Source organism: Apostichopus japonicus, chromosome 4, assembly GCF_037975245.1.
Source record: "Apostichopus japonicus isolate 1M-3 chromosome 4, ASM3797524v1, whole genome shotgun sequence".
Classification (NCBI taxonomy): Eukaryota; Metazoa; Echinodermata; class Holothuroidea; order Aspidochirotida; family Stichopodidae; genus Apostichopus; species Apostichopus japonicus.
In genome coordinates this window covers 5,479,577-5,499,002 of record NC_092564.1, presented here as the reverse complement: position 1 = coordinate 5,499,002, position 19,426 = coordinate 5,479,577, and the positions used below count along the sequence as shown (strand labels likewise).

The following is a 19,426-nucleotide window of genomic DNA, read 5'->3' as shown; positions in this document are numbered from 1 at the left end:
TACCGTATACCCATTGTATACCCCGGCACTGGTGGAGGACCTCACGCTCTGTTACCCTAGTACGACATTAGTCATTATGCAATCCTACAATTAGTTTATAGTCCTAAACGTCGAAAAGTTTGACAAATGTATATCAAAATTCTATTAAATATTTTATCAATAATTAAATAACCCAAACCTTAAATTCCTAAATATTGGAGTAAAAGGTACAACTTGAAATCGCATGTGATTTGCTGCGTGATTCATGTCCATAGTCAGCATACATTTATGATCCTATGGTATGGGGCCATACAGTTTTATCTACCCCACCTACCCACCCCCTTTATCTTAATCACCTCCCATCAGTCCCCCTCCTTCCCATTCGTAAATGTTTCTGCCTGTTTGTGGTCACTGCTATAGTAGCTGTATCGCTATACTGTCTCTTTTTAAAAAAATTAATGAATTATAAACTTTCGATTTGATTTCTTTTATAAGGAAGATGTACTTCAAAATTGTATGTCCGCCAAAGCTCAGTATTTATACCAACAAGACAAATGCTATGACGTAGCATATGACACAGGGGACAAGTCTTTACAATGCAGCCGTTTGGTTGATGCTTACAAGATTTGGGTTATGTGGAAGGCCAAAGGTGACATTGGCTTCGAGCAGGAAATAGACAATAAATTTTTCTGTTCAGAGTAAGTATACATCACATTAAAGTTGATAAAAGTAATTGGGTCATAAAATTTCGTTAACGGTATTAATTTTCATACGGTGTCCTTGAAGGGACAGATTAGCTGTATATTACATGTGTTAGTATAATACGACAACTTATCAAAATAGCGGCATTTTATCGAGTATAGACAAGCAATACGATAATATGGTTATTTTGGCGAAAAATGATAAAATTGTCGAGTTGCTGCGTTGGATTAAGCTTAACAAATGTCCAACTCGATAAATATCGTGTTTTTGATGCGTCGTTAAAAGCGACTCGAAAATTTGATTATTTTCGTCAAGATTTAACGTTTTCACATAGCCAAAAAATAATTGATCTCGATAGAACAAATTAATCTGTAAGAGATCCAAATAAAGATGGCGGCCACATTATGTGTACCGATAGAGATTTAGGGAATGAATAAACAGACCACTTTGGATTGTTTCAATAACTCTGTAAGTGAATATATCCCACTAAGTTTACCTAAAATGAATGATGGTTGTCCTGAGTTAGATGTTACTCTGTTAATTCGTCAATTGCTTGTGGATCGAGCAACATCCCTTGGTGGGTTTTTCTCCTGAATTAGCCCCCATATATATCGAAGATGTTAAGCAAAGATTATTAGATTATTTATTTAGTTATTATTTAGTTTAGCCTATATCGTGTCATTGTCCAGCAGAAACCTCAGAAATCCACATATCTTGCCGAAAATTCAGAATTCAACTATACAGGAATTCTTTCATTTATCGTACTGCAATATTCTAAACTGTTTATTTATCCCCCGCAATCTGTTTGCTTCTTTATATTTGATAGGTCTTTCAGCTTGTTTTTATATAAATATTTGCTGTTTATACTGGTTTCAATAAATGAAAATGAAGTGAAAATAAAAGCAATTTATATTTTTGTTGCAGGTACCTAGCTGAACAAATCAAACTACGAGAAGGTTTCCAATTACTCTTGGAGGTAGTTGTAATTAAAAGTTGATTTTTATGATAAGTAATCATTTGCTATAGTTACAATGGTAGCACTCAATGAAGTTCATTAAATTGCGTTTAATCATACTAAATTTTACATCATCATAACCCACGTCAACATCCACCGGCTTCATGACCTGAGTGCTACAAAATGAAAAATATCGCTTGGCAGCGAGTACGATTAGCAGCTAACTAGCTTTGTCAATGCATAACGATATAAATTTGTGACCCTATATACAAATCTTATTCGCATAATGTTGGCTAGGCCTACTATAAGTCTAACAACATCCATCCTACACCGATGACCCTAACATTAAAAATTCTTATTAAAATATGTTACCCCGGGGATTCGGGTGACCTAGGTATGAGCCAATATATAGGCCACCTGAGGGGTAGAAAGGAACAAAACTCAGAGCAAAATGAATAGTACAGCAACACAATGTCATATGGTATATCAATGTGTATTTACAACCCTTTAATCTAGAACATAATTGTCCTTTACAGCTCTCTGTTATATCATATCAACCTCAGTGAACATCATGAATTTATTGATAACAGATAAACCTAATCAATCTACAGATAACACACACTCACGCATAGACCAACAAACATATCCACCAAACTAACTGACATGACCCACACAGCTGCACACAGAAGTGCTAATATTTATTCTACATCTTAATCCTCTGTGCACCCCTAGACTAGCAACATTTCCCTGCATGAACTAGGGAGCTAGCTCACGACTTATTATTAAAACAAAGGTTCCAATATAGTTGTACCCACACACTACCACTGCACAGGCAGTATACAGCTAATAAGAACAATATCTCTACCTGGTATAGGATTGCCATGGTAACCTAAACAGTTCCACCAATCCTGTGCACCCAGACCTCTGTAGGGGGTCTACCCTATGCAGCTTGCTGTGTAGCTACTTTACTCAACCCATCTTCCAATAGAACAATCCATCTAATTAGCCTATGCAGCACAGGTTATACCTGCTAAGTAATTTGACACCATGGAACCACCTCGTTCCTGGGCGTAGCTGCAGTGGCTTCACCATATCAAATAACAATGTACCATACAGGTAACATACAGCTTAAGGCTATATTAAGAACATATGAAACTACTAGCACTGATAAAAAGGTGCACTTCAATATCTTGACATTTCTATTGAATGTTACCATGAATAATAATAAGAATACATCAGTTAGATCCTTTAACTATTAAAGATAAGAGTAATAAGTACAATAAAGTAAAAAGAACATACCTGAGGGGTAGAAAGGAACAAAACTCAGAGCAAAATGAATAGTACAGCAACACAATGTCATATGGTATATCAATGTGCCACTGACAGGTCATTTTCCCCTAACCTCTGAATGGCTGTACCACTATCTGTGAAGGTAACTTAATAAAAATTTATAGGGGCCTCTGTTTTGTTTAAATCATGTTCCTAACACTCTCCCCCTCTCAAAAGAAGTCGTCCCTGACTCGCATTTCATACATAATGAATGTCATACGTCAACTATCATATAACCAATACATTTAAACCTGCTTAACATATAAAATAGAACTCTACATGTGCTCTTACATTGTACTTTTAAGGGCAGAACCCCACATGTTAGTTTAGTGCACGTGGAACAATAACAAAGTACCAGAAAATCACTTAAGTTCAAGGTCATGCGCACTCCCAAGAACTGAGTTATTTAGACAGATCACTTGATCTAAAAGCACACGACGGTAACCCCTTTAGGTCTTATGGTCCTACTCACTAGTTACTTACTATACATGCAACTGACCACTACTTGCATAAATTTGAGACTGATGTCTCATCTCTAGCTAATAACCATCATCAAGATGATACCAAAAAACAAAATATGAGAATCTGTCATGACCTATTATATAGTCTAGTCACAACAACTAACTATTACTACCCATTATCCACTTCTTTCAACATTCGTCGGTCTGTACAAAGTCCAGTCAGGAGTATGTTGTTGGAACTGTGGGTAAAACACTGGCGTTTGTAGTCGGTAGTCGTACATGGGAGGACATGGCTGGAACCAAGGTCTAGTTTGTGTCTGAGGGTAAGGTTGTCCAAGGTTAGGTGGGGGTAAATAGGACGAATATGGACACTGGGTAGACTGAACCCAAGTTGGGGCTCCAGGTTGTCCGTAATTCAGGAAATCTGGTGGCCTTCTATTTCGTGACGGGCGTCCTTGTTCCTCTGGTACTCGCTCCTGTGGTACCTGTTCCTCTGGTATTTCCACGGGTGGTTCAACTGGACGTGTCGGCTGCTCTGGAGTTTGGGGTGTCTGATTTACTGGACTCTGCGAAACATCCACAGCCGCTGGTGTCTGAGTCGGTACATTCTGTAGCTGGTCAGGAGCACCATCACTAACATATTGCTCTGCTGGGGCTGAGGTCCGAGCAGTTGAACGCTGTCGGGTGATATACGTGTGCCACTCGTCATCGCTCACATCTGACCCATCTACATCACCACCTGCCTGGGTTGCAGTTCGTGTTTTCTTTCGCTGGCGTGGGGGCTTCCCATGGATCATCTGTGTCTCATCTAGAGGCAGTGCATCGCATGCTAATAACAAGTTGCGATGCAGAACACGTTTCTGCTTCTTAGAATTATCTGTAATCACTTCAAACACGGGTATGTCAGGATTGATCTGTTTCACAACCCTATAGACGGTGTCTTCCCAGTAAGATCGAAGCTTATCAGGGCCTGCTTGTCGGACAAGGTTCTTCACAAGAACACGGTCACCAGGGCTTAATTGGGTGTAGTGAGTCTTTCTGTCATACCTTTCCTTCGCAGCAGCTGAAGCCTTGTCGGTGTGCCTATTGGCAATACTATACGCTTCCTGCATTTGACAACGCCATTTATCCGCAAATGTTCTGTGATCAATGTCCTCGTTCTCACTTTCCAAATTAAACAAAATATCAACAGGGAGTCGTGGTGAACGCCCGAACATGAGGAAAAATGGCGAGAATCCAGTAGCATCATTCTTTGAACAGTTGTAAGCATGCATGCACCTCGGCAAATGTTCCTTCCAGTTCAGTTTCTGCTGGTTTGACAGCGTTCGCAACATGTTGAGTATAGTCCGGTTCATTCTCTCAACCTGACCATTCCCCTGGGGATGATATGGGGTTGTTCTGCAATGCTCAATACCACAGTATTCCTGGAGTTTTGTGAAGAGTTGGTTTTCAAACTCCCTCCCTTGGTCATGGTGAAGTCTCTTCGGAAAGCCAAATCTCAGGAAGAAATCATTAAACAACCGTTCTGCTGCAGCATGTGCCGATTTGTTCTTGGTAGGGTAAGCTTGTGCGAACCTAGTGAAATGGTCAACTACCACGAGGATATATTCGTACCCACCCTTACACTTTTCCAGGTGTAAGTAGTCTATTGATACCATCTCGAAAGGTTCTGTCGTGTGTATTGGTATTAAAGGTGCTCTAATATTTCGAGTAGGTTTCTTCTGAACTACACAATGACACTGCTTGGTGATGTACATTTCCACCTCTTTTGCCATGTATGCCCAATAGAACCGTTGTCGTATTAGGTCAAGGGTTCTTTCTACACCAATATGACCCATGTCGTTGTGGAGCCCCTTCAATACCGTGTCCTTAAACTTGGTCGGGAGGAGTAGCTGTTTTCTGTTGACAGTGCATCTACAAAGTAGTCCCTTATCATCAAACTCTAGTTTGTTCCACTGGTTTAGCAGAACCTGTACGTTCTTAGTCTCATTTTTCCGCTCCTGTGGAGATGGTCTCTTTCCGGTTTTCTTCATTTGCATAACTCTACCAAGAACCAAGTCATTCTCTTGGGCTTCTTTAAGCTCCCGTGGGTCGATAGGCGAGATTGTAGATGTGGGTGATGTTCCTAGTATGTCGCAACTGTTGCTGTTCACTGTTGTCACATCGATGCATGCCACTTCTCCGCAACATGTGCCTTGGACGTATTCAGCTGTGGCTGTTATTGCAGTACTCGGGATCTTCTCTGTGAATTCGTTGATATAGTTTTCCAACTTGTCAGGTATCGGCATCCTTGATAACACATCTGCATCTACGTTTTCCTTACCAGGGCGGTATCTAATTTCAAATCGAAAACTAGCCAACTCTGATACCCACCTCTGGCCTGTGGCATTCAGACGGGCAGTAGTCATTACGTATGTCAGGGGATTGTTGTCAGTGAATACCACAAAATGATTTGCATACTGAAGGTAGTCACGGAAGCGTTCTGTCACCGCCCATTTGAGAGCAAGGAATTCCAACTTACTGGAGTGATAATTCTGTTCTGGGGGCGTTAACGTGCGTGAAGCAAATGCTATGACTCTCAATTTCCCCTCCAAATGTTGGTACAAGACTGCACCAAGACCGTCACCAGAAGCATCAGTGTGGAGAACATACGGTTGAGAAAAATCTGGATAGGCCATAACAGGGTGAACTGTCAGGCGATCAACAAGGTCACACAAAATCGCATGGTGTTCGGGGGTCCACACTATCTTTTCTTTAGAATCACGAGTATTCCCCTTACCAGACCTCGACTCCTGTTTACCCTTTGTCTTGAACTTTTTCTGCTGAGTTCCTAGCAACCCGTACAGCGGCTTCGCTATGATGGAGAAGTTCTGGATATAGTTCCTGTAATATCCAATGAAGCCCAAAATCTTTCGAAGTTCTCCAACGGTTGTTGGTGTCTTGTTCTTCAATAACAGGACTGGTTCTTTGTCAGCAGGGTCCATTCCGTACCCTTCGCCAGTTACCAACCTCCCTAGGTACCTTACCTTTCTCTTGAACAACTCACACTTCTTGGGTTTCAGCTTAATGCCATGCTTTTGTAATCTTTGTAAAACTCTCCGAAGGCGTTCCACATGGTTGCTAAATGTAGAACCGTAAACAAGGATATCATCAAGGTAGACCACACATATCTCGTTGTTAAGATCGTGCAAGCATCCTTCCATGTACCGTTGAAACTCTGCTGGGGCATTTTTCAGCCCAAAGGGGATTCTTTGCCACTCATGTAATCCCCAGGGAGTAATAAACGAGGTGAGATGCTGACTTTCTGGAGACATATACCCTTGATGGTACGCTTTACCCTGATCTAGGGTACTGAACCATGTGTTCCCTTTCAGGCCATCTAGCAGATCTTGGATTTTGGGGATTGGTTGTCGATCATCCACTGTTTTCTCGTTGAGTGCTCTAAAATCAACGCACAGACGAAGTGAGCCATCACGCTTTCGCACACACACTACCGGGGAGGAATAATTAGATTTAGACTTACTCACCCAACCACGTCTGATGAGATCCTCTAAGTATTCTTTGACTTCCTTGTAAAGTGGTCGGGGAATGCTGATGTATCCCTTCTGAACAGGTGTTTCGTCCTTCAGCTGGATTTTCATCTGCAAATCTGGGCAGTCACCAGTATCCATATCATCCCTGGAGAATGCTGATGATTCTTCTAACAACATTTTAGTTGCAAGTTGTCTCTGGTCAGGAGTCAGGTCAGATAGGTCAACTGGAGGGCACCAGTCACGGTCCTGTCTTTCGTCAGGTGGTTTAGTTCTGTCAGTCTCTATATCACAATTTACATATGTAGAGTTTGCTGTTGCAGTTTGGTCTACACTAGTCTTGCAGAGTACTTGAGGTAAGGGAAGTACTGAAGTCACTTGTTCCAATGTCCCGAGGGAAGTCCGCTTTGAAAGAAGAAGATCATGGTTAGTGTTATTAAACATGGGTACATTAACATGGACTACTGGCCCCCTTGTCATCCACACAGTGGTTGCTTGTACATTCAACCCTTCTGGCAAGGACATTTGATTGGGCTCAAATAGACAGTCAATAGGTCCCTTGACCTCTCCCACATATACTCTACATTCGATGAAATGAGTCTGGCCACTTCTTAATATCTGATTACGAGGGGGCGATCTGACACTGGCCAGGATAACACTATCGATTTCTTTTACAACCTTAACCATTGCTGTTAGGGTACTTTTCCCTTTCCCAGGGAATGCAGAATGAAGATCATCTTCACTAAACTCTGAACCCCCTGTGCCATTCAGTATGTGGGCGATAACGTTGTAGCCCACAAGTGGGTTATCCATATCCCCTGAGTAGACCAACATGGGTACCTCTATTTCACCTATAGTGCCCACTTTAAGACTTACTGCAACCCACCCATCATATGGTACCTCTATCCCGTTTGTGGCGGTAAGGTCCAGGTGAAGACCATCCAGGAGTTCCTCCACGGGTCTGACTATGACCCCTGGCATATTCTTCTGAATCCAATCCTTTTGGATTATTGACACCTGGGAACCTGTGTCCCACAACACATCCATTGGTAACCCATTGAGGGAGGCCCTCACAATACACCTCTTACCAACCAATCCTATGAGTTTCTTAAACTTTTTAAGGGACAGGTGGGGTGGTGCAGTGGGAGGTTGCTTGGGACTCTTTTGTCTATGACCAAATGACTTTTCTACTGTTGGGGTCCCCCCTCGTCCCTTAGAAGTGACCCTCTCTCGTTTCCCGGTGGCCTTTGTCGACACCCTCTTGCATAGTGCTCACCACTTCCACATCGGAAGCAGTGGTTACACCGATCACCCACATTTTCTGATCTACACTTAGGACAGCCCCTTTTCCCTTTATAACTAACAGGCCTGTCTCTGCTTAAGGATTCCTGGATTTGGGCTACCTGTATTTTCAGCTCTTTCAGGCCCTCAATATCCACCCTTAAACCATTTAGGGATTCCTCAAGGGGGGTAGGCGGTGTTTCCCTTTTTGTTACCTTTTTTGAGGTTGCCTCAATAGCATGAGCTGCCTGGTAAGATCTTGTTTTCGTCTGCTTCTTCAACCGCTCCGTCTCACTACTGGCGCTCTTGTTAAGTTTCTCCAAGAGGAGCTCATCAGAGATGCATGTATTCTCTAGGGAAGGCTTCAGGTCGGCCCGAATCGACTCACTTGTCAGGCCAGTCGAGACTGCATGTAGAAACATGGCCTGCACTAACGGCTCCTCGTATCGCTGGTTGGTCTCACTCTCTTTCGAGGCGAATAAAACCCGCTGCCGAATACTAAGGGCCCTAACAAGGAATTCCTGCGGCGTCTCTTTGGGTGCTTGTGTGAGGCTGCTTAGCTCGTGGTACAGCTCTGTGGCTCCCTTTTCTTGGTAATGTGACCGCAGGATCCGACGAAGCTTCGGTAAGGTTATATCCGTCTTGCTTTCCAGATATCCACGGAGATTCAGGCCTGGGTTGGTAGCTCTAATAACTGCCTCAACCACTTCTTCCTCTGGGTATCCCTTCCGGAGTCCAGCTTCTATCTGGTGGATAAGACTGGTGAAACCCAGCCCATCCTTCTGCTGACTTCCAGCAATCTGCCCGGAGATCTTAAAGTCGCGGCGGATGTACTCTCTGTGGTGTTGTAACACTTTGGTACTTGTCGGGTCCGATGGGGGCTCAGGTGTACCCACCTTTTGGCTTGACTTGTCATCAACTTTCTCTGGTATCTCCCCTAGCAAGACTTCTCTCAACTCCTTCAACTTTCCAAGGCCCTGGTCATCGGACTCCTCCAGCTCCTCACTGCTCAGGTAACGGTTGATTAATCCCAGAAGACCGGTTCGACCCTTCGTCTTTGCCTTGATACGGTCAGTCTCGGGAAGGGCGATTCCCAGACCCACACTCTCCAGCTGGTCTACCGTGCAAAGATGCAGCTTAGTCTGGATCTCGCAAAGAAGCTCGTCAACCGTCGCCATCTTTCTGGGTGAGCAACCTTAATCCTGCTCCTCAGTATGCCATGAGTTTTTATCCGGGTGGTGCCTCCAAATTGTTACCCCGGGGATTCGGGTGACCTAGGTATGAGCCAATATATAGGCCACCTGAGGGGTAGAAAGGAACAAAACTCAGAGCAAAATGAATAGTACAGCAACACAATGTCATATGGTATATCAATGTGTATTTACAACCCTTTAATCTAGAACATAATTGTCCTTTACAGCTCTCTGTTATATCATATCAACCTCAGTGAACATCATGAATTTATTGATAACAGATAAACCTAATCAATCTACAGATAACACACACTCACGCATAGACCAACAAACATATCCACCAAACTAACTGACATGACCCACACAGCTGCACACAGAAGTGCTAATATTTATTCTACATCTTAATCCTCTGTGCACCCCTAGACTAGCAACATTTCCCTGCATGAACTAGGGAGCTAGCTCACGACTTATTATTAAAACAAAGGTTCCAATATAGTTGTACCCACACACTACCACTGCACAGGCAGTATACAGCTAATAAGAACAATATCTCTACCTGGTATAGGATTGCCATGGTAACCTAAACAGTTCCACCAATCCTGTGCACCCAGACCTCTGTAGGGGGTCTACCCTATGCAGCTTGCTGTGTAGCTACTTTACTCAACCCATCTTCCAATAGAACAATCCATCTAATTAGCCTATGCAGCACAGGTTATACCTGCTAAGTAATTTGACACCATGGAACCACCTCGTTCCTGGGCGTAGCTGCAGTGGCTTCACCATATCAAATAACAATGTACCATACAGGTAACATACAGCTTAAGGCTATATTAAGAACATATGAAACTACTAGCACTGATAAAAAGGTGCACTTCAATATCTTGACATTTCTATTGAATGTTACCATGAATAATAATAAGAATACATCAGTTAGATTCTTTAACTATTAAAGATAAGAGTAATAAGTACAATAAAGTAAAAAGAACATACCTGAGGGGTAGAAAGGAACAAAACTCAGAGCAAAATGAATAGTACAGCAACACAATGTCATATGGTATATCAATGTGCCACTGACAGGTCATTTTCCCCTAACCTCTGAATGGCTGTACCACTATCTGTGAAGGTAACTTAATAAAAATTTATAGGGGCCTCTGTTTTGTTTAAATCATGTTCCTAACAAATATAGTACGCTATAGTCCTTTGGAACTATCCAATCCTAACCTGCACATCCTCATCGGGGAGAATTTCGGACCTCCCAACCTTCTCCTCATGCAAAATGCTGTATACGACACTGACTCTTGCCTCCAATGAGAGAAATCAATTAGGGTGACTAACAAGAAGTTAGTGGAAGCAGTGAATCTTGCTAAAGTAATATTTGAAATTCCAAATATTTGTCTCCAAGCTTCCAACCAAAATTATTTCCTTTAATATTGAATAATATCCTGATGTTGGAACTGCAAACATATGTTTATGTAAATGCTAGCAGACCCCCCCCCCCCTTCCTCCACGTCCTGCCCACCACATGCAAATACAGAAATCGAATAATAAATTCCCGTTTATTAGCTTCTATTTTGTAATACTTTTTCTCTAATTTTAGCCTGAATGTACCAATGTCTGCTTCTGGTTCGTACCGCCATGTCTACGAGGTCATGAAAATGATACGGATTATTACCAAAGGTTATCAAAGGTAGGTTGTAAGCTATAACTCCACCCCCCCCCCAATGTAGTCTCCAGTTTAATTCAATTGAATTCATTAGTCTACTGTCAATATTGCTAGCTTGTTCCGTCTCTACATATCAGACACTGCAATTGTTTTTATTTTTAGTAGTATACTAAAATTGAGCAAGAAATCGTTATATCTAGCATGCAGACAATGACACATGCTCTTTTTTACAATATTGCCCTTCCTTCTGTATGTGCTAGGTCCCCCCCCCCGTTACAAAGAAGAACGTACATACAGTCGGTTGGGGGGGGGGGGGGAGTCGCATGCATCGTACTTGTGTACATTTGGGGGTGGGTATTAGGCAAAGTTCGTCTCAGCCCCCTTTTCAAAGTCCAGGACGCCTTTCATGCGAAGAATGTGCTAGACATTCCTGCGACCTTTTTTTGTTGTTAAATTAGTTGTTTCCCCTCGTCTTCTTTGGCAGGTCGCTCCAATAATCAAATCGAAGATGGTTAGTGAGGGCAGCATCATGATTACTTACCAACCTCACAAAGACAAGGTTAACTTCTTCAGAATGGTGGTTATCCACAGCTTTCTGTATGAGAGACATATGGATTACGTCATCGATAAAATAGAGCAACTCGGGAAGACCGTGGTTGTGTAAGGGCGTCTGTTTATGGAACGGAAACAGTGACGTAAACATATACGTTGTTTCCGCGCTAAATATAACGTATTGTATGATTTAATAACTTTAAGCGATGCTTTACAAAGTCGTATAACATCTTAGTGTCAAGTTATTAAATCGTCGGTTCACCATCTCTAGATTCCACACACCCGCATAGTGTAAATAAAGTACAGTTTAGTGTATTCTTGCAACATCTTTGCGTGTATGTACCTCGTATGTAGAAATGTATCTGTTACATCATCTTTGAACATATATGGTGCTTTTGCGTTCCACTCATGGAAAGCGAACTACGAATGCAGGATATCGGACTAGCTTCGATTTACAATATTCCGTGTTAACATAACGAGACCTTGTATCAAGGGTGACTGTAAATACTGCTATAGTAAGAGGCTTTGAAAGCCATGTTTGGACTCCGGAAAGAATAACATTCTACCGGCCCCATTCTTGATTTTTTCCTTCGGTATATTATGAAATTGAGAAAACAATATTCCTTTTAACTCGTGCCCCCCCCCCCCCCCCTATTTGACTTCGAGCCCTTGTGCTTAAGCTCCATCACCCCTTCTTCTTTAGTCATGCCTTCTGATGCTTGGCTCAAGTTTTGGAATTCTTCTTTTAAAATGGTCAATTGCTTTACAAATTGTCAGTACTAACAATGTCACGAGGATTAGGAATGTCAAAAAGAAGGTCTTTGCCTTTCTTCACAAGCACGGTTGAAATATATATTTTATTTGAGAGTTAGAGCCAACCATAAGTATTAGTCCATATAAAATTACTATTCAGCAAACTAAGCTACCTCGTAAAAATGAAGTCTATGGGTTTTTTGTTTTCAACATTTCGTCGCCAAGACTTTTTTTTAAATAAGTTTCACTGAGCACATGCTTGTACAAAGAAAATAGGAACATTTTCAACCTATTGACTTTTATTTCGTTTCTTGAAATGAAACGTGCAAGTTTAAGTTAGTGAACGGCATTTTGTATGGTATTTCAAAACAGATGTATGTACAACATTCACTTTCATTTGACGTTTACTGAGAAATATATCATCGGAGATAAAATCTCGTACGTCACACGGTTTACATATTATCATAGAATATTATTGTATCATTATAATATTATATAAAACATCCACAAATAATATTGTTACATATAGTATTACACGCGTACTATGATATATTATGATAATAATTATACTGTTAAGTTTAGTAATATCACAGTACAATAGTATTGTATACTGGCATCATGTGAATCGGCTGATCTCTCACTGCTCCCAAACATTCCTACCAGCCTAGTTTATATCGGGATTGTCTGAGGAATCGAGACATCAGAAAGTTGATCCAAATCAACTCACGTAGAGGCAGTAAGGATCTGGGAGGATCCATGATTCTAGACAGGATGGTGTGGTGACCATAAGGTCGTTGAAGTCTACTCCCATGTAGGGCGGTCAGGGATCCCCTCCCCCTCCCCCTGCACGGAAAATTAAACGTTATGGCGTGAAATGGTGCATTCTGGGGCATATTTAGACAATAAATGAGATATTTAATAAGGTCACAACTCCCGTTTGTGCTAATAACTACTTTGGGGGAGGGGGCATGTGTGTGTGGGGGGGGGGGGTAGGGTAGGGGTGCACACCCATTCTAGATCTGAATGCTGCTTCAATAAACTAGGTGTAACGTTTAATGATGATATTTAGAGAGGAGGACAAATGAATGTAAACTTTATTTAACTGACTTGTTGTGAATTGATACAATTAATAATGTTGCATTGCCATCGAAAAATATTGATATTTTTCTTTAGAGCAAATGTCGATATGGTATAACCAAAATATTTTCAAAATATTAAACGAACCCATTCAACAGGTTTTAACTTAAGCAATATACGAAACATGTAATATATGTTTTACGGGGAATACCGATCTTAGTGGGGAGGGGGGGGGGGGGGTTGATGATTGAAAGTTAGGGTATAAGGGGGGGGGAGGGTGATGATTGAAAATTAGGGTATATGGAGCCTACAAATTACCAGTTGGTGATAATCACACCAAATAAACGATTAAAACTTCATATCGATTATTTTTTTGGGTAACTTATGCTCTTCTTCTGCTCATATTAGTTGTTGAATCAGGATATAAACAATAGTTTAGTTTAACCACAAGAAACTTGCAATGTCAATAAATTAAAATAATGATTATGAGACCCTTCTGATTAGAGTACAAGTCCAGATTTGACAACCCTCGCCCATTGTTGATAGATCGTCGCAACAGTTTAAAAGTCAAATCACCTTGAAAGAAAAAGGCCACACGGAGCCCCAGAATAAAAAGCCAAACTCAGTCTGCGCAGAAAATGCTATTTCCGAAGGAATCGGGCATTGAGGACTAATAGACCTTCCTGTCAGCGGCTACATGTTATGAACAGCCGAAGAATTTGTTTATATTTTTTAATAATTTTAACATGAATACAGTAATCGTATGTTTGAAAATTAAATATATTGCATAGCTTTATTTTTGATATATTTGCGAAAATGTTGGAAATTGCCGTTAAAATTATTAAAGACATACCAGTCGCACGCCCTCTTCCCCTCCCCTCAAAATGGCAAAATATCAGAATAAGCCGACTGATTTTTTTGTAAGGACAAATAAGTCTCACAAAATAGCAATTTTTTTTCAGATTGTGTATGGCTATTAAAAGAGCAAATATACCAACCCTGATCTGGGGGAGGGACAACATGTCGCCCTAAAATTTTAGTTTAAGGGGTACTACTATGATTGGATGTTGTACATAAACTGATGATTGGTGAAAGTACGAACACCCCTTTAAATATTACTTTTAATAATCACATTGCTAAAACGAGCCAATCAGAAGGGAAGCCAAGAAAGTTCAAAGCAAGCTCCGCTAACGTGTGTGTTTGTCTGGACAAGCATAGACATCTGTTATCTGCGTCTCATTGGCATTCTGAAAAGGTTTAATTTATTTCATGTATAAGATGCAATTTCTGAAGTTGTTCTTAATAATCGAGCGTGAGAAACTGGAGTAAACATCTTCCATGGATGCAGCGAAAATCTGTGGAATATGTGTAAATGCATGGTACAACAATATGGATTAAAGGAGATATTCCATACTATAACATTACACTAACAAATATTGGGCCACTTATAAGCTGCCAACCTATATGCGTGGTAATATTACAGAGTAAATCATCGCACCCAGGATATAATTCAAATGTTGTAAGGAAACTGAGAGTGGGTCAAGTTTTCTGGTTTACGTGTCAATGCTCTATCTTAGATGACTTTTCTTGAAGAAAAAAGAACATTCTCTGACAATTTTTTTGGGCCAAGCAAAAAATATTTGGGGGCCTTTTCCCATCCCCTTAGCTACGCCAATGGTTTTAGGTAATAAAATTAAGGAAAATGAATGTTAAGTATTTATTTGTAGACTTATTCTAACTGATTTGGTCTGAACTAATCAAATATGATCCGATTGAGGCCCATATAGCCAGATTTCGGTGCACAAATATTGGGTCGATACATCTTGGGGGAGGGTCTCTAAGGGAAGGGATTTCCATTCTCCTTTGATAACTTATTTTAAGGTGATCAAGGGGGCTAATAAATCATGCAAAATGGTGCTCTAAATGTCTTCATTTTAACTACATTTGTGAAAACAAGTTTAAATGTTGTTAGTGTATACGACTTTGCGTGTGTGTATTATAAAATATAGGCCAATTGGAAGATATTCTCAAATGTATACCAGGAAACTGGTCACAATAATTACTGTTGATATATGTTACAATCATTAGTGTATTTCGATAGTATATAGCAATAAGTCCATCGGTTTGTTATATATGAATTAATATAGTAATAAACGTCATTTAATATTTCCGTGGTCATAGCAATATTCTCTATGAGAGTTGTAGTGTACAGAAAAACCTGCTAATTAATATTTCCTCAGGCTGTTTTAAGAATCATATATATTTAAATAAAGTGACGATTGACAGTTAAACCGTGATCCGGCTTTCTATTGTTTAAAATACTTTATTTGTTTTGTGTGTTATTGTATGTTTAATGTGTAATAAAGGCATCCAGTTCTTGGAGACACCGGCAAATTGTGAGACATCATTAATGATTATCGTCATAGCGACATATTATCCTAGTCAAAATGTCCTCCCGTCGATCTGAGTTTAGGTAAGGGCGGTCACGAACATGTTATGGAAGGGTCAGAGGCGAATCAAGGATTTTATTAAGATCCTGGGATCGTTGCCCCCCCCCCCCGGCCAGAAAAGTAATAATAAAAGTGTATAAATTAGGTCCAAAAAAACCCCCGCAAGGTTGTGCTAATCAGTAGCGGCCTACTCGACTTTTAGTGTGAGGTTGAAAGGAGAAGTGGTGTTTCCTCAAGTAGTGTCCTTAATTCTTCCCGACCTAATGTATAAAAGCCCCTGACTGAACATTTTCCCCGCCGACTGACAATGGGGTAGGGGAACATAGTTTAGTAGGGGGGGGGGGAGGATCAGGGAAGGACACTCAAGTACCTATCAAGGACCCTATTGGAGAGAAGAAAACAGAAGACAAAAACTATCAGACCCGATTACAATGCTAAAAGTGCTTGTCCAAAGCATTCTTAAACCCATTCACGCTACTTGCAAGTACAACTTTCTCAGGCAAACCATTCCACTCAATCACAACCCTATTAAAAAAAAGTTAGCCTATGACGAAAATTAATTCTACTTTGTAACTTCTGGAGTTTAAGACAATGACCCCTGGTACAATTACTATTAGCAAACATGAAAAATTAAGTCAGTGAAGGATAAATTGTCAAAACCATAAACAATCTTGAAAAACCTGAATCAAGTCACCACGTAAGCTCCTAAGCTCCAGTGTGGTGAGATTCAGCAGCTGTAACCGCCTTTAATTAGGAACACCCTTTAAGGAACTATAATCATCCTAGTAGCCCTCCTCTGGACCTTCTCAGGTACTTCCTTAGGCCTTAGCAAATATGGGTTCCAAGCATGCACAGCATAGCCTACTCCAGATGAGGCCTAACCAACTGCTTATAAAGCCTACAACAATGTCCTCTTGGTCACACCTAAAACCTTTAGCAGTTAAATTTCGATACAATGTTTAGAAGGTTGCAGAGATGAGTCAATGTAGATACAGGTCTCTTTCAAAAAAACCTCCTACAACTCCTCACCATTAAGAGGGTACGTAAACTTTTGGTTACTCGAATACCAATATGTATCACCTTGCACTTATCACTATTAAAAAACTTATCGAAATCCACTTGAAATTTCTCAGAATCGTTTTTTGGAAGAGACTTCAGAATACAGTTTGGTGTCGTCAGCAAACTTCTTGGCTGTACACAAAACAAAATAATTCCGTCGATGTCATTTATATAAGCAACAAACAACAAGGGACCCAAAACAGATCCTCCGTTGTGGAACCTCATTAGTCCTGCCAAGTCCTGCCATGAAGAAGCAGAGCCACCCTCTGTGTCCTATATACCAGGCACGTATCCAGGATTTTCTAACCCGGGGGGCGCGAAGTACTATCTAAGCGGAGCGCCACCATCGGTTGGTGCGCAGCGTACAAGAAAATTTCTGGTTTTGATACCCCCCAGATCACCGGAAATAGCACTTCTCGGCCTTGAATATGAGCAACCAGATGTACACTTGTTGCCTGAGAACCAAGTATTTCCCAAAAGTTTTTTTCCATCCATAACCTTTTTGAAGATTGTCACCTGTCACACATCATGTTCGACCTGATTGCATGTCCTATGGATCATTGCTTTTGTAGGCGATTCTACGTCACGGCCCACAATATCCGAAAGCCCCACTTTTGAAGGTTTTAAGCCGATTATTTGTTGAGAATTTGAAAATTCCCATTTCTCGTGAATAAAATCACTTGAAAACATACCCATAATGTTGCAGAAAATTCAATCTATGGTACAAGCAATATAGAAAAGCCTCCTTGATCCCCTAACAGACAGGTCAAAGTTGCACGAGTAGAGGAAAGTATGATGAAGAATGTTGGTGAGGAAATTTTGGAAAATTCCGACACAGTTAATTTCTTGGTGTAGAAATATTGCAACCTCTTATAATGGCTATTATAAAACTTGGTTGAAGGAAATGAAAAATAGGAGATATTTCCGATATGAGGTATATCGAAACCGAACACTACACACATAGGCGTAGGTCCCGTAGAAGGCGGTGGCTGCAGCCCCCCTCCCCCCCCCCGCAACCAAATTTTTCCCCATCTTTTTCGGGCACCTACTGAAAGAAAAATAAATAGCAATGAATAGCTTAAAAATGATCTCCTTGGTAATTAAAATAAAGTTGTAAGCTTGGCCGACATTACTACTGTAAAAGAAAGTTTTGACATAAATGGATCTGTATGATTTTTCTCCATCTACATAAGACATTTGGTTGTTTACATAGCATCCAGCGGTATACCGTGCAACTTTGACGGACCGTGCGGTACACGATGCCATGCACTGTAATGACCGATGCTTGCTTATATGATACTGGCATCGATATGTTGAACGCGCGCTTCTTGCGCGGAAAATTTTGGCTTTTTTTTCGGGCAAGTCATTACAGCCCCCAAATCCAATTGGGCTCCTACGCCTTTAACTACACACATAGACAGTTTTTGAGGCTGTTCAGCGTGGAACATGCATTTCAATGCTCACTGATATGATGTTATATCTGCTCTTTGCTTTACAAATTCGAACAGGCGTGTAGCGAGTAATTGCCAAGGGAGGGGCAAACTATCTAAGCGAAGCGCCACCATGAGTTGGCGCGAAGCGTACAAGAAAAATTTTGGCCGAAAATGCCTCCCAGATCGCTGGAAATGACACTTCCCAGGCCTTGTAAGTTGCATCTAAGCATTGTCTATTTTGAAATTACTAGCGATGTCATAAAGAAAATTTGCTCGGGGGGGGGGCGGTCGCCCCCTCCCCGAAATGCGTCATGTACCCCGACGACTCGGTCGAGTTCAAGACCAGTGCACAGTTGGTTCCATATAGCACAATTGTACAATTGTTTAAGGCGTCCATACACACACACGCGTTATGATAGACCATATATAGTATTTATATAGATACATTAGTGAGAGAGGAAAAATGGAAACGTCAAAAATGGAGTTGTCGGTGTAAGGGGTAGGGGTGAGGCGCACACCCCCGCCGTAATCCTTGATCTGTCACTGGCTACCCTGTGTATATTATAGGGATCAGCGCTTTAACTATGACTGTTCCTCTTTCTCTTCCCGAGGTCTTGGCTATCTTCTACTCCCTCCTTTTTTCCTTTTTCTCTCTTTTTTCTTTTTCTTTTCTCTTCCTTCCTCTCCTCCTTTTCTTTTTTCCCCCTCCTTTTCCCTTTTTTCTTCTCTTTTTTTCTCTCCTCTTTTCCTTACCCGGGGGGCGCGCGCCCCCAACGCCCCCCCCCCTGGATACGCACCTGTATACCAAGCCAATTATCGATACCTCCCATGGAGGAGGAGCAGAAATAGCTGCCGCTATCTTTTTGAAAAGATTCACTGCCAGCCTCTTGCCTCGCAGTTCATCAATGGTGGCAGGATATATGAGCAGAAATCCTTGATATTATCTTTTCTCAGTCCCTTTACCCAAAGCCAAAACAGAGGTTGTTGTAGTTACGTAACACATGATCAG

General features: G+C 41.2%; 1 protein-coding gene across 1 annotated transcript in view; it reads left to right on the top strand.

Moving 5' to 3' along the window:
* LOC139966256 (cysteine sulfinic acid decarboxylase-like) overlaps positions 1 to 13,351 on the top strand; it is a 34,445-nt gene extending 21,094 nt beyond the window's left edge. Inside the window, exons 10-13 of the mRNA XM_071969107.1 lie at positions 475 to 677; positions 1,606 to 1,657; positions 11,028 to 11,117; positions 11,578 to 13,351. Of these exons, the coding sequence (XP_071825208.1) occupies positions 475 to 677; positions 1,606 to 1,657; positions 11,028 to 11,117; positions 11,578 to 11,757 (525 nt within the window). The 3' untranslated portion in view covers positions 11,758 to 13,351. The remainder of the gene's footprint in view (positions 1 to 474; positions 678 to 1,605; positions 1,658 to 11,027; positions 11,118 to 11,577) is intronic.
* Positions 13,352 to 19,426: the final 6,075 nt, after the last annotated feature.